At 44.3% G+C, this 13,399-nt stretch overlaps 1 protein-coding gene across 4 annotated transcripts in view; it reads right to left on the bottom strand.

Moving 5' to 3' along the window:
- The window catches only part of KANSL1 (KAT8 regulatory NSL complex subunit 1), a 217,117-nt gene that overhangs the window by 36,975 nt on the left and 166,743 nt on the right, over nucleotides 1–13,399 (bottom strand). For 3 of the 4 annotated variants that reach the window (XM_019523616.1, XM_019523617.1, XM_019523620.1), the window contains exons 4-6: nucleotides 12,050–12,154; nucleotides 3,302–3,417; nucleotides 1,109–1,298 (exon numbers count right to left, since the gene is read on the bottom strand). In XM_019523616.1, coding sequence (XP_019379161.1) covers nucleotides 1,109–1,298; nucleotides 3,302–3,417; nucleotides 12,050–12,154 — 411 coding nt within the window. The remainder of the gene's footprint in view (nucleotides 1–1,108; nucleotides 1,299–3,301; nucleotides 3,418–12,049; nucleotides 12,155–13,399) is intronic. The other variant, XM_019523619.1, reaches the window with a different exon arrangement.

Raw genomic sequence — 13,399 nt, 5'->3', positions numbered from 1 at the left:
ATTGGAAATACCCTCAGTGTATGATGATTCCTTGTTCAGTTCTATTAAGCTAACTCAAGCAGGCAAAATTTCAGCATCATTTTTGTTCATCAAGACAGAAGTCCTCAAGCTCTTCCTTTTAATTCTAGTACCTGGAGACTGCCACTCCCCAAAGCTTCCTGGGCTTATGACCCTAGGGTAATGCAAATTGTTTTGAAACCGTTTCTGCCTATGGGGAAATAAGCTGGTCTGGCCTGTTAGATGGGTCTCACTCCTCATTACAGAGCAATTATTGGGCGTTCAGCTAAACTTCTAGTGGGACCAAACACTGGGAGAGTCACATTCACTCATTAGTAATATAGCCTTCAGTACTCGTATTGGAATAGTTTGCTATGACCACATGAATGCTAGTCCATCTAGATAGTGACACTCCATAACAAGATTCCTTTTCATTACATTTTAACAGAAGTTTCCATAATAAATACAGAAGTCAGCAATGATATCTCTCCACACAAAAAGGAACATTCCCTCCTTATCCTCCCTCAATGATATTAGCTTTAGAAGGGCTGTACACAACTTGCATCAACAATAATAGGGGTTTGATGAAGCACTGCTCTTCCCCAAACTAACTGCTTAGCAAAAGTTTAAAAATCCAAAACAAACAAAACAAATAAAAAACCAAACAAAAACAACAAAAAAAGAGAATGCTGAAGGAAGTAAGGGTGAGAAAGATCATGCAGAGAAAAATATGAAAGAGATACAGGAACACAAATACTAACATGTTTCAGGACTGAAGGCTAAAGCAGCTAACCAACTACAGGTCATTATGCAGAGCGGGACAATGTTAAGGTTGAAGAACACATTTCATTTTAAGATCTCTCTCATCAGCTTAAGTTTTAGTTAACGTTTAGGAAAGAAATTCCTCCCTTAGAGCCTTAACTCTTCTGCTGAAGGACTTTTCCCCCCCCCATTTAGAAGCTTCTTAGAACAACTTTTATAAAAAGCAATCTATTGTAGTGGAAGTACACCAGACCACCGTGTCAAGCCTTCAACATGTACATCCCATATGCACATCCCACTGACAACCCCCCACCAAAAGACAGACAAGTCAACACCTTCACACACTGACCTTTTTGGATAGGGGCACGATGTTGCTAGGTCGAACAAGCCGTCTCTTCTTGTAGCTTAGTGCTGGGCGGGTGCGAGCTGCAACACAGGTTCCATCAGAAGAGACCATGTTCAGTCGTTGCTTTTTATGTAACAGCTCCTCAGCATCTGGGCCATCTCCCTGAGCATGTTCTGCCAAGCCAGGCTGAAGACTGCACAAGAACAGAAGAGATTCAGGCTTAAGTATTTTTGTTAGTGTTGTGCACCTATTAAGTGTCTCCTGGTCATCTTAAGATGTTAATTAGGTTTACAATCCTGATTTTAGTTACCACCTTCAGTAACAAGATTCAAAGCATTTTAAAATTTGTTAACCCTTCTCCATCCCCCCCCCCCATTTTAAAGTAAAACAAAACAGTTATGGAAATACAATGGAAAGAATATTACATAGAATGGAGTTTTGCACAAGTCTGCCTCCAAGCTTCAATATATGGGTAGTGTTGTTGTTTTTGCAGTGGTCTAGGAAATGTATGAGATACAAGGAGGTTTTGAGAAATACTTTATTGGACCAAATGTATAGTTAGGAGAGATGTTTGACCTTTACTTCCATCTTTCAATTGTGACCCGAGGAATCTATTTGCTGGTTCTGTCACTGCCCCAACCACATGCCTCAATTCTTACAAGTAGCAGCTCCTGAAATTATAGTCCTAGGTCTTCTGAGGTACAGCTAAGTTATGAAGCCCAGAGTGAAGTGATCACAGCTCCAAGCTTCAGAGCAAATTGTAGGCAGAGAGATATTTGTTACCACTAGTAGTTTGTGCCCCTCTTTGCTATACCCATTGCTCACATATGAGGGGGTTGGCACATGCCTCCCCCTACAGTGTCCCCACCACCAGTGGTCCCCACCAGCTCTGACGCCACCCCCAGACTCAGGAGGCACCAGTCGCCTATGGCTTTATCCACTGCAGTCTCTCGATGAGACACTTAGAGCAAGTGCAATGGTACTGCATGGACTTCTGAGTACTACATACATTGCAAGAACTGTAGCAGAGACTTGCAACCTTAAAATTCTCTAACCCAGAAAAGCTTCTAGTGCTTACTCTCACCTACTTATTTATAAATTCTAGGGCAGTGATTCTCAACCGGTGAGCCATGACACCCAGCTTGTATGTGAGGAGTAAAACATTCACTTCTCCCCATCCAGCTCCCAGTGCCCACTGCAGCATCTCACAGACCTGCAGCATCTCTGGTTGCTCCTCTGGGGACTGCTCCCCTGCCCTGCCCTCTGGCATACCAGAGCTACCTTCTCCAACACTGAGCAGCAAGCCCTGCTCGGTGTGGATGCAGGCACAGAGCTTTTCAGCTCAGCTCACCCCTATGGTTTCTCCCACACACCCCCAAGCTAGCAGGAGGGGCCACAGGGGCAAATAACTCCAGTTGCTGGCATGCATGACCCCAGGGGAGCATCCTTGGCTGCAGGGACCACCCTTGCTCCCTCAGGTATGGTCCAGCAGAAGGGACAGGCAGTAGGCAGTGAAAAAAGGGGGGCACAGCAGGGTGAGATCCTGTCCCTGCTGCCCTTCCCTGGCACCAGCTAGATCTGTGTTTCTCAACCTTTTTAGCTTAGGAGTCAGGCCTCCATAACGTTTCTGAATTTAGAGTCTAGCTCAGTAAATCTCAAACTGGCACCCTGTGGTGCTGCTAAATTCTGAAAAAGGAAGTTATGGAGGGGTGCCTTAAGGCTAAAAAGATTGAGAACCACTGTTTTAGGGTCTACTAATGGCAACAGGATAGATTGCATCTGCAAGTTAACCAGGGTTCTCTGTCTAGTAAGCCTGAATCATATAAGGAAGACAAGTTTAAAAAAAGCACCTGTTAAACAGTTTCACCAGAACTGTGAAACTGTATTTTCTAATATACCATTGCACAGTTCAGGTCTGAGTTCACTTATCCAAGCAAATTACAGTATTTTCAGAAAAGCATTCTAAGCAGAACTATGCTACAGCTCAACCCCATGTATGTAATCAGTCTGCAACGCTGTTTCAGAGCATGGTTTGTGAGAAGGTGTGGGCACACACTATCACAACCATGAGACTGTAAACATCTGAAAAAAGCTCACATCACACACTTACAAAACCTGTCTCGTATGAGGGCTAGGTCATATTAGCACATCCCTTCCGTGTCCCCATCTCTCACTCCATATATGCAAAAGACTTACGTGTTAATGACACCATTGACAGGTCTCAGTGCTCCACAGGGTTTGGAAGGAAGGGATTCCGAAGTGTTTGCTGCAGATGTACCAAGGTTCTCTAGCGGCTGGGAAACAGAAGCACCCTGCAGAAGGGAAGAGATCATAATATATAAAAACTTTCCATTTTGCCAAGTAGATCTCCCTCCATCTCTGACCCTGGTTTCCACACACAACTTCATTCTCAAAAGGCTGACAAACCAGCCTATCAACAGCTCTGGTGAGTGGCTGAAAACAAAGCAGTGTTCTCACTGGAGGAAACAAAGGATTTCTAATCCTCTCAGGTAGTCACTGGTGTGGCATGGCAAGCCTGCCTCAGCTGCCAAAGGCAAAACAAACCATGCAAAAAAAAGACATTATTAGGAGGAATTTTAGTATTTTATCCCATTCCAGTGTAAAATTTTTTCATGCCAAACATCCGTACAAACTCACAGGTGACCTGCAAATGTCTGGAACCCTGGGTTTTTTAAATTGAGAGCCACAAGCATGAGGTCATGTCTCAGCTGGTGGGAATGGGCAAGTTTACAAAAGGTCTCTATCACTAGATGCCTAAATATCCTGTAAAGGATGAACCTATAGCCAAGACACTGCAGTGCTGAACAGTCAGTCAGTCACAACTACCCGCTGAGCCACTAGAAGAGCCTACAGGCTGCCTACATGAAAGGCAATTTAAGTTGGGACAATTCCCAGAAAGTGTATAGCTTGGACAGCTTTCTGGTTTTAACATTGCGAACCTGCCCAAAGCCACACCTTTAATCTCCATTTTCATCTCCTTTGCCCTGATTGCAACTGCATCTTCCCTCCTACAAAACTCAATCCTTTATGTTCCTCATTACACTCAAGACAGCTCAACTTCCTTGTCCTTCAAAACCTACTTTATACAAACGTGATCACTACGTTATCTCCAATATCAACAGCTGGCTTTCCTTGGCTACATCCTTGATCCTGATCAGTTCTATTATGATAGCAGGACAGCTGCTATCATATCAGTTCATATATGATAGCAGGCAGCTGCACAGTATGACCTCAAACATCTGAAGTTACAGTAAAAAGGGTAGAAGTCAGATTTTCTTTTTCTATTTAGATGCATCTGATCTCTGCCTTTTTACTAAGCAACACTCCATCTGAACATACTGCTGTCCCCAAGGTAAAGGTTCCACTGAATGAACTCATTTCGTTCAATGAGGCGTGGGAGACCCTGGCCAGCATTTATGTAAATGATTTCTTCATTTTAGGCTGTGTGTAGATGAAAAGGAGGGGTGCGTTCACGACACTTTAAAAAGTGGGCTAAATGCTTTTGCACTGTTTTAATGGTGTCAGTGTTCCATGCCCCGGCGGCATATTGTGCATTAATTCTAGTCACTGTAGGAAATTCGGCGACGTAATGCACCTTAAATGACTTGGGGCGCACCAAACTGCTGCTGTCCCTACAGCCGTGGGGCAAAGCACTGGGCTGTGCAGCTCCACAGCTCTGCTGGAAGCCCTGCAAGCAGCCTGGCAGCAGCCCAGGAAGGCAGGCTCTGCCCAAGAAAAATGGCAAGCCTGATCTCCCCTCCCCGCCACCTGCTCATCTGAGCTGCGTGGGGGCCCAGTGCTTCCCTTCGTAGCTGCAGTGCCCCCCCAGGACCGCCCGAGCCAGGTGCCTGCAGGCGGGTGCCGCTTGCGGAGGGGAGAAGCACCAGCCGCTCCTCCCCACAGCCAAGGGACCGCTCTGCCCACGGGCACCTTGCCCTCTCCTCCCCGCCGGAAAGGCAGGTAAGTCAGCAGGGTGTACTCATGACACAGGGGTTTAATCAGCCCTAAATCTGAAGCAATGCTTTTTTTTTTTTTTTAAACCCACCACTTCAATTTAGGGCCCGTTTCGTCTACATATGCCATTTGTTTTTAATTACTAAAAATGCAATTTGGACAGTGCCAGGGCTGACTAGAGGTTCCCAAGATTTCTGTGGCATCGCTTTCTACCAAGGGAAAAATGCTTTGGTGACAAAACTTCAGGCTCTTGCTGATCTGCAAGTCTTGGATTCTCTGAAGCACCACTCTTCAGAGGAATTTCCACTGAAAAACACAACCAAGTGGCTGGTCTGATATCTGGACCCCTGATTGTTGCAGCTACAGATCTGGAAGCAGATCTGGTAAGTTGGTATCACATACAAGTAACAATGCTGAACCTAAAAAAGCTGAAGTCAGAACAGGATTTGGTTGCTTTCCTTGGACTTCTGGCAACTTGGCAAGCTCAGGAAGTCACACGACCGCTATTCTGGAGGCATGCATTATATACATAGGGTGTGACCAGGCAACTCAGAAGTCCTTTTAAATGGGATCTTGATTGTCCTCACTAGAAAGCTCCCTCAAGAAGAACTCTCTTCTTTAAAGGATTTCAGTTTATTTAACTATTCAAGATAGGGATTTATCAAAGGACCTGAGAACTCATCTTGGGGAGTGGGTGACGCAGACAACCTGAAGTAGATTTCTCAGGCATTCAATAGTGCCAAGTCAGCAATGTGTCCCAATAAGGCCTTTTAATGGTTGCACATATACAAATCTCTAGTACTAGCTTTTTTTCCCCCCTTCCCTCTGCAAAATTTTAATATAGGAACTATTTTCATCATTAAGGAGGAGAGCTTACATCTGAAAAACAGAACCCAAGTTCTCTTTCAACAGCTGTGGAGATGAGGCACTTCCTGGTCATGACAAATTTCTGCGGATCACTGTAGATTCTCCTCCTTCCTTGGATGATTTTGTTCCCTAAAGACTCTGGTACAACGGCTTCCCAGTCAGAGGTCTTGGAAGGGAACAGTATTCATATGAAGCTATTGGGGGGGGATTTCTCCCTGGGAAACAACCCATTCCCCTCTCACTGATTGGTCTCCTACCACCTCCCTCTTAAAATGTCTTTTTTTAATCAATTCCATGAACTCTAAGGCTGCATCTGTGCTGAAGTCTCTCCAGAAGCTACCAAAAAGTAGCTGGCACTGATTCCGGCGATCCGGTAGCTCACTCCCAGCAATGGAAGGAATGAGCTGCCGACAAGCGAGAGGAATGAGGGTGGGGTCCAAAAAACACAAAAAACACACAACTTCCTCGGAGCCAGAAGCATGACTCCTCCTTTCCACTGAGCACCAGGGGGGAAGAGAGCTTTGTTGCCAAAGCTCTTTATTTCCTGCGTTCACCTTTAAAATGTGTGGACCTCTGTGAGATCACAGAAGAGTAACAAAGCCATTTCGTTCTCAGGCTTGTTGCCAGTCTGGCACAGAGTTACACAATCTGCGGCTGGAAACTTCATTTTTGTTCCCTGTTTTCTTACGGTATAAACAGACATTGCCAAGTGAAGTGGATCAGCTGTGCAGAAATGAGTCCTGGCACAGCTGATTCGCTTCACTGGGTGAAACACCCAGTGAAACAAACATGGCCTGCAGCTCCACCCACTGACCGTGGGAATTTCCAGGGTATGTTTCTAAGGGGGGGAACCCAGAAAGTCTGCAGAGGACTTGGCTCCTCAAGCCTTGGAAGCACCTCCCCAAGTGTGGGGAGCTCTGGGCTGCTTGCATTCTCTTGCCATAATGTGAAAAAGAGGCACAAATTACTACCTCGTCACACCACAAACGCCCAAAACTTTGTGGTTGTGACAAAGGGCACGGCCCTTTGCTTGGGGGCATAGACCCTTGCCAGAAGTCTACCTGGCCTCTGTGCCACCATAAAACTTGTTATTGCAGCACAAAGGCAACATGCATTCCCAACATTAATCTAACTGAAGGTAACTGCCACTGGCATAAATCATCATACATCTGAGATGCAAACAGGACATGAAGCAGCAGCCACCACTTACTGTCCCTTCCTAGAGTGCAAAGTGTTTCCACAAGGAGGGTCTAGACTGTAGGGAGCAGAGCTAGTGAACGCTGCCCTTGTCTACCCCTTGGAGACATGGCACAGAGACCCTATAACAGGTTGGAGCCCCAGAGAGGAGGTGCCTAAAAGTGCAGGGATGATTTTCTAGCAAACCCTCAAAAGGGTGGCATGAATCCATTTTTAAAACTTTTAAGGGGGATAAAACATGTTCTGCCAGGACTACAGGACCTTAGAAAACTCTTCTTGGATTTTGATGCTTCTTCTGCTACTGGGGACAAATCCCTTACTCAACAGTAGTGCATCACCTAGAAAGTCTCAAAGTATCATCCTCCTTTTCCTAGCAGGGGAGGTGCACACCTCAGTGTCTCAAATAACCTAAAAAGGTTTAGAGAAAAGGCCAGAAGCACCCCTCTCAAGAATTACCTCTAGATCACAATCCTGCACTACAGAAGAGAGAGTCTAATATGTTTTAAAAAGCATGAACTCAACAGCAGAATAATGAACAGGCTCACCAACGACTTAAGTCACTACTGCAGGCATTATTTAGTTTGAAAACACAAAATAAATTGTCAACACTGCACTCAAAGCTGACAGCAGGAATATTTAGGTTTTCTGTGTAAACCACCCTGCCCCTCACCACAGTGGCAGTTTAAAGGATTATTGGCCCCATTTCATACATCATGTTTAGTGCCTAAGGATCTAATCACACAATATCCCCTGCTTCCAGCATTCAACACCTAATGGAAGACCTAGTGGCCATATACACAGGATACAGGAAATACTTCTGAATGGAGCGAAACCCTCAACTCCCAAAACTGAAGAAATTTGCAATGGAGCCACTCTTTCCTTGCAACTTATATCCCCTCCTTCTCCAGCTTACTATGCAACAAGAACATGGCATCAAAGACAGCATTACAGACAGCTGTAGGTATGCTATAATTCAGACAGCTCTGGAACCCAGGCTGAACAAAAATGCTAGATGGTAACCTTCATGGGGACCCTGATGAGGGTATCTGATAAAAGGCATCCTTCTAATGAGTTCTGATATAACCAGAATGTACTCCACGCTCACTGTCTGGCTTTGTGCAAGCCAAGCCTCTTCCTGACTCATCACCCCACCCTGTGTGAACAAGACTAATTAGGCACATGAACAGGGCCACAGGGGAGTATAACCACTTGGTGCCTGAAGGCAGTATTTCCTGTTGCTGATGCCCTCAGCAGTTTCTCCAACTAGCAGCCAGCTCAGATTTACACCAGAGATGGGAAACTGAGAAAGGGGCTCACAAAAGCAAGTAATAGGTGTGAAGTCATTGTCAGGAGACACCCCTACCAGAATGGGTTTTTTCCCCTGCCAGATATGAAGTTGATAGAAGAGAAGACATCATGGCTTGAATACAGACTCCCATGGTGACCATATACCTGCTCCATGCAAAAAAGTGGTATTATTCACTATTCCTGAGCAACTAGTATTTGTGATGGTGTTATATCAACAAGGGATCAGGACCCCATTGTGCTAATGCTGCATGAATGAAGTCCCCGTCAAAACGAGCTTACAATTTGAGCAAAGAGATGAAAGCACATGGGGAAATAAGATAACAATGAAATGATTATAAACAGCAAGATAAGCAGTGGTACAAATACACAAGCTAACTAAACATTTGATTTTTTTTTTTTTTTTTTTTTTAAATGGTAGCTCAGAGAAGAGTTTTAAAGGAGGGATCTGAAGGACACTGCAATGAATGTGACAAAGTTTACAAAGGTAAACATTACACGGTAAACCACGCATGCAGGGCTGGGGAGGGAAGTGCAGGGGAGAAACAGGGCAACTGCCCCAGGCCCCGTGCTTTGCGTGGCCCTGCAGAGCGGCCATGGCTCCTCCTGCAGGACGCACTTAGTGCTAGTGATTCCCCCCACCACCGGCTTTGCGTGTGGCCACTTGCCACATCCCCCCTTCTTCGCATCTGAGCCCCACACCCTGCTAGGGTTGTTTCTGCACACGCATGTAGGGGCCAGAATAGCCACCTATGTTTCATTTTCTCCTTTTGAAAAACCTAAATCACACTAGAGCATCTTCAAAAGGTACATCCCAGATATTTAAACTGGAATAAAATGAAGCCTTTCAGCATTAAAAAAAAAAAAAAAAAGCAACTATTTGCCAAGTATCCAGGTATCGCCATATTGGTCTAGAAGAAAAGGCAATCAGGACTCATGGTAGAGATGATATCTTTTATTAGACCAACTAGATTTTTGCAAAAAAAAAAACCCCAAAAAACCCACCTGCTTTAATTGCAAGCTTTCAGGCACAAACACCCTTCATCAGGCATCAGAGAAAAGACTGTAAAAGTTCTCCTGGGTAGAAATGAAACTATTTGCCTCAACTTTCAAACTGGCATTGACAGATGCAAATAATAGCCAACTCTCATCACCACATAAGCTTTCCCTTTCTAAGATTCACAGAAATCAGGTTGTATTTTTATTATTCCCCATCCTTTTAGTTTTTGGTTACTCATGAAAAATAAGGGAGTAAGTCTGGTTACAGCCTGCCTCAATCATCTACAACATCATCGTTGTTATAGTCTTACAGCCTCCCACTGCTCTTCCAGAGCATTCCAGTTCTGCAACACAGCATAACTGTGCTCATTGTCCAGAGCAAAGCTGCTTAATTGTGGCAAATTAGTTTTGTTATATGACCTGCCAGTTAGGGACTGTAACAATTAAATAGATTCCAACACATTTGAAACCTGGTCTCAGAAGGTGAGAATTTAATACAATGGGTACTTGTAACCATCTGACCTTTATAGTTTAGAATTTCAGTAATTTGGTATTGTTGTCCATTATAAGAAAGATACCCAGCCTGAGAAAGAACCATTAATTTTTCTTATAACTGGTCAAAGTAACTCTGAATTTCCTGTTTTGGGAGCCGATTCCAAAACTGTAGGAGATCAAATCCATTGGGCAACATAATGTTCATCCATAAAAAGGTGTTCTCCAAATCATGCTGGCTGTTAGTTTGAAATCTGTAGCCTCATGCAAGTGGAAATACTTGCTCAATCAATGAAAAATTTTAACTAACATACTAGATTCTCTCACACACAACACACTTTTCCTCCAAAAACAGCTGCTGGAAACTTCAGTGCACATTAAAGGCAAGTAAATACAGTAAAAACAAGTTTGGTTTTGTTTTTACTAGCCATGGGCAAAAGTTAAAAGCCAAATTTGTATGAGACTAATGGGCCACGTCCAGATGAATGTGCAAGTGCAGAGGCATGCATTTGCTATGGCACAAATAGCAGCAGCACATTTGTGCCACTGGTTTTTGCCCCAGGGCATGCCCCTGCATGCGCACTCTGGCACACACCAAATAGTTCTGGGTGGAATAAGGGAGACTGAGCCAACACCTGTGCCAACCCCAGCAGCCTTACCTGGGTTCCTGGGGACCTCCCAGGGCAGCAGAGGCACTGATCCAGCCACATGGAGCCTGGCTGGCAGCCACAGAATGGCTCTGGACAGCCAGGCTGTTTCTGGTAGTGCACGCTGCTACCGCATGTGCCGCACCACTTTTTTTTCGGCGGCATTTTTTTTTGATTTCCCAGTGTCAAATTTTGGTCAAAATCTGCAGGGTGGCAAATGGTTGCGCATGTGCTGCATGCAGTTTGCGGTGCCTCAAACAGCTTTAAGGTACTGCAAATTGCATATGCATGCTCATTTGGATGCACCCATAGGGACTAGAGCAAAGAGCAGGATCTGCTCCCTAGCTACTGCTACCTGCTCACTATAAAGAAAGCACTTTTTTCCCCTTCATTTTGCCTTTTAAAAACAAGGTACATAATATATTCTAGGGTATGCTGCATGCAGGAAAATACTGTAATTTTGTGATTAACGTTTTCACAGATATGTATACAAACTTGAAGTCACCTGAAACAACAGTTGTAAAACTGGGTCATTTTTTGGTCCCTGAAGTGCCTTTTCCCTTTACATTACATTTAAATGTTAAACTTGCCAGCTCCTATGCACATACTCTCTGAACTACCAATATCAAGATCATAAGTAAATCAACCAAAGTATGGATCACAAGCACTGCAGGGTAACTTGCAAACCCTTATTTTAATACATAGATATATCCCATAAAACGAATACAGGATCATGCATGATCAAAATCAGACCGCACTATACCAAGGCAGGGTAAGGAGATTTCTACCTTATAAGTTCATGTATACACTATTATAGAGAGAAGGCATAAGCTTTCATGAATTCATGCTCACATCCTCCTCACAGCATCTGACAAAAGTAAACTCAAGCTGATGTTTCATCTTTCTTTGTTAGTCTACAGTACAAATCTACCTTGCCTTCTTCCCGACTTCAGACTAATGCAGCTACCTAGCTCTTTATGCAGTGTGAGGCAGTCACTGGTTTGTTCCCTACCCTGCTGTGTTAAATAATAAATATGGTTACTCACTTGCTATGGCTTCCATCTATAAACTTCACACTATTATTTATTCCCATTTACAAGACGCGACACTCCAGCACAAATATGAAGGGCATGAAATCTGAGACATTTGTTAAAGGTAAAATTTAGTTGGTGATGATTACTGACCACGTACAAAGTTTACAATTTATCAGGAAGATGCCGCAGAGGAAACCTGTACTGCAACACATGCAAAATACTGTATTTAGTAGACCCTCGCCACCAAACCTTCCATCTTGCACTCATAGCAATTCTCTATCAAATCCTACTGTAGCATCACTTCAGGCAGCCTGTGAACTAGGAGCTAATAATACTACAGATGTGGTCCAAAGACCTGTCTGCCAGGCTACATTCAACTAACAAATCTATAGTAGCTGGGTGCATCTCCTCCCATCTTTAGCACTTACCAGTCTGTCTATCCCAGGCTCCAGTTTAACTTCGGCACTAAGAGAATGGGATGCATCATCTGCTGCAGGATCTGGAGGTGATGCTTCACCAAGGGCTATCAACCCCTAAAAAGAAGAAATCCAGTAAGAATTACTTTAAGATGCTGGCTGTCTTCTTCAGTTTCAATAGGGAGCTCTGTATCCCATATTACTTTCTAAAAACAAAAAGCACCAGACAGAGTGATCTGTGGTCCTACAACGCTGCTCAAAACAGGATGCCAAAAGAGAATGCCAGCCACTTGGCTTTTCCTATTATTTAAGTTGAACTGGTAGGGACCAAAGCAGATCACATCCTTGTAGTTAACTGGACTGATAAAAAGCTGTCTAGCCACACCCTTCCATGTATGAAAACTTAAAAAGAACATTTCAGTGGTGAGGAGTACAACTCCTCTTGTAACAAGCAATACAAAGTCGAACAGCCACCATGACAAGCCAAAGGAAAAGCCGAAGTACAGTGACAATTTGCAAAGGCAGGTCAAACAACTCACAGCCAGCTACGAAATCTGAGCAGATTCACCAACAGCTACATTCAAAAAGTTCAATAAAGGAAAGAAAAACACCACCGCTTGAAATAATCAACCGCTACTGTCATATATCCAGCAAAAGACAACATGCTTTTTTCTTTTTAAATCAGGGTGCCAACATGTTTTAGCCCATTTTTCAAATTTTACCCCACAACAGGGATTTACTGTAATGCCAGAGCTAATAATTTAACATGACTGACTGAGCAAGCAAAATATTATTTGTAGGGGGAAAGAGAAAAGAAATTTTAAGAACTGGAAAGGAAGGGGTTACATGTGAGAAGAGGTGGAAGGTTCATAAAGATGACCCCATCTCCTGTATGCTAAAGGCTCGCTGGATGTAACTCACTTAACATGGTAACAAGAAAAAAAGCCAGACAAAAGGATAAAAACTAAGCAGCAGCAGCAAGGACAACAGAAGGACAACAAAGCTTGTGAAGGTGTTGGAGATAGGAGTTTGTACATGGAAATCCTTCAAGCCAAGACTATGTTGTATAGCTATTGTTTTGTTTTTGCTAACTTTGGTTAAGACAGCTCAATACCCCCTGCGGTAAGAGGGGGAGTGGGGCTGGGGTAGACGTTGCCCAGCCAGGGTGGAGCAGGGTACAGGGCAGAGATGCCGCTTGTTTGGGGGGCATGGGGAGGGGGAGCACCTCCTACCTCTGCATGTGCCCTTGGGGAGAGGGGGGAAACGACTTGTGCCCCAGATCTGCACAGGGTGCATGCCACTGAGGCCTGCACCAGGCTCTTCCGGGGGGGGGGGGGGGGCCCGGGGGGGGCTGTAGCCTAC

This window comes from Gavialis gangeticus, unplaced genomic scaffold (assembly GCF_001723915.1).
Source record: "Gavialis gangeticus isolate Ggan-Ray unplaced genomic scaffold, GavGan_comp1, whole genome shotgun sequence".
Taxonomy (NCBI): Eukaryota; Metazoa; Chordata; order Crocodylia; family Gavialidae; genus Gavialis; species Gavialis gangeticus.
This window is presented reverse-complemented; position numbering and strand designations above follow the sequence as displayed.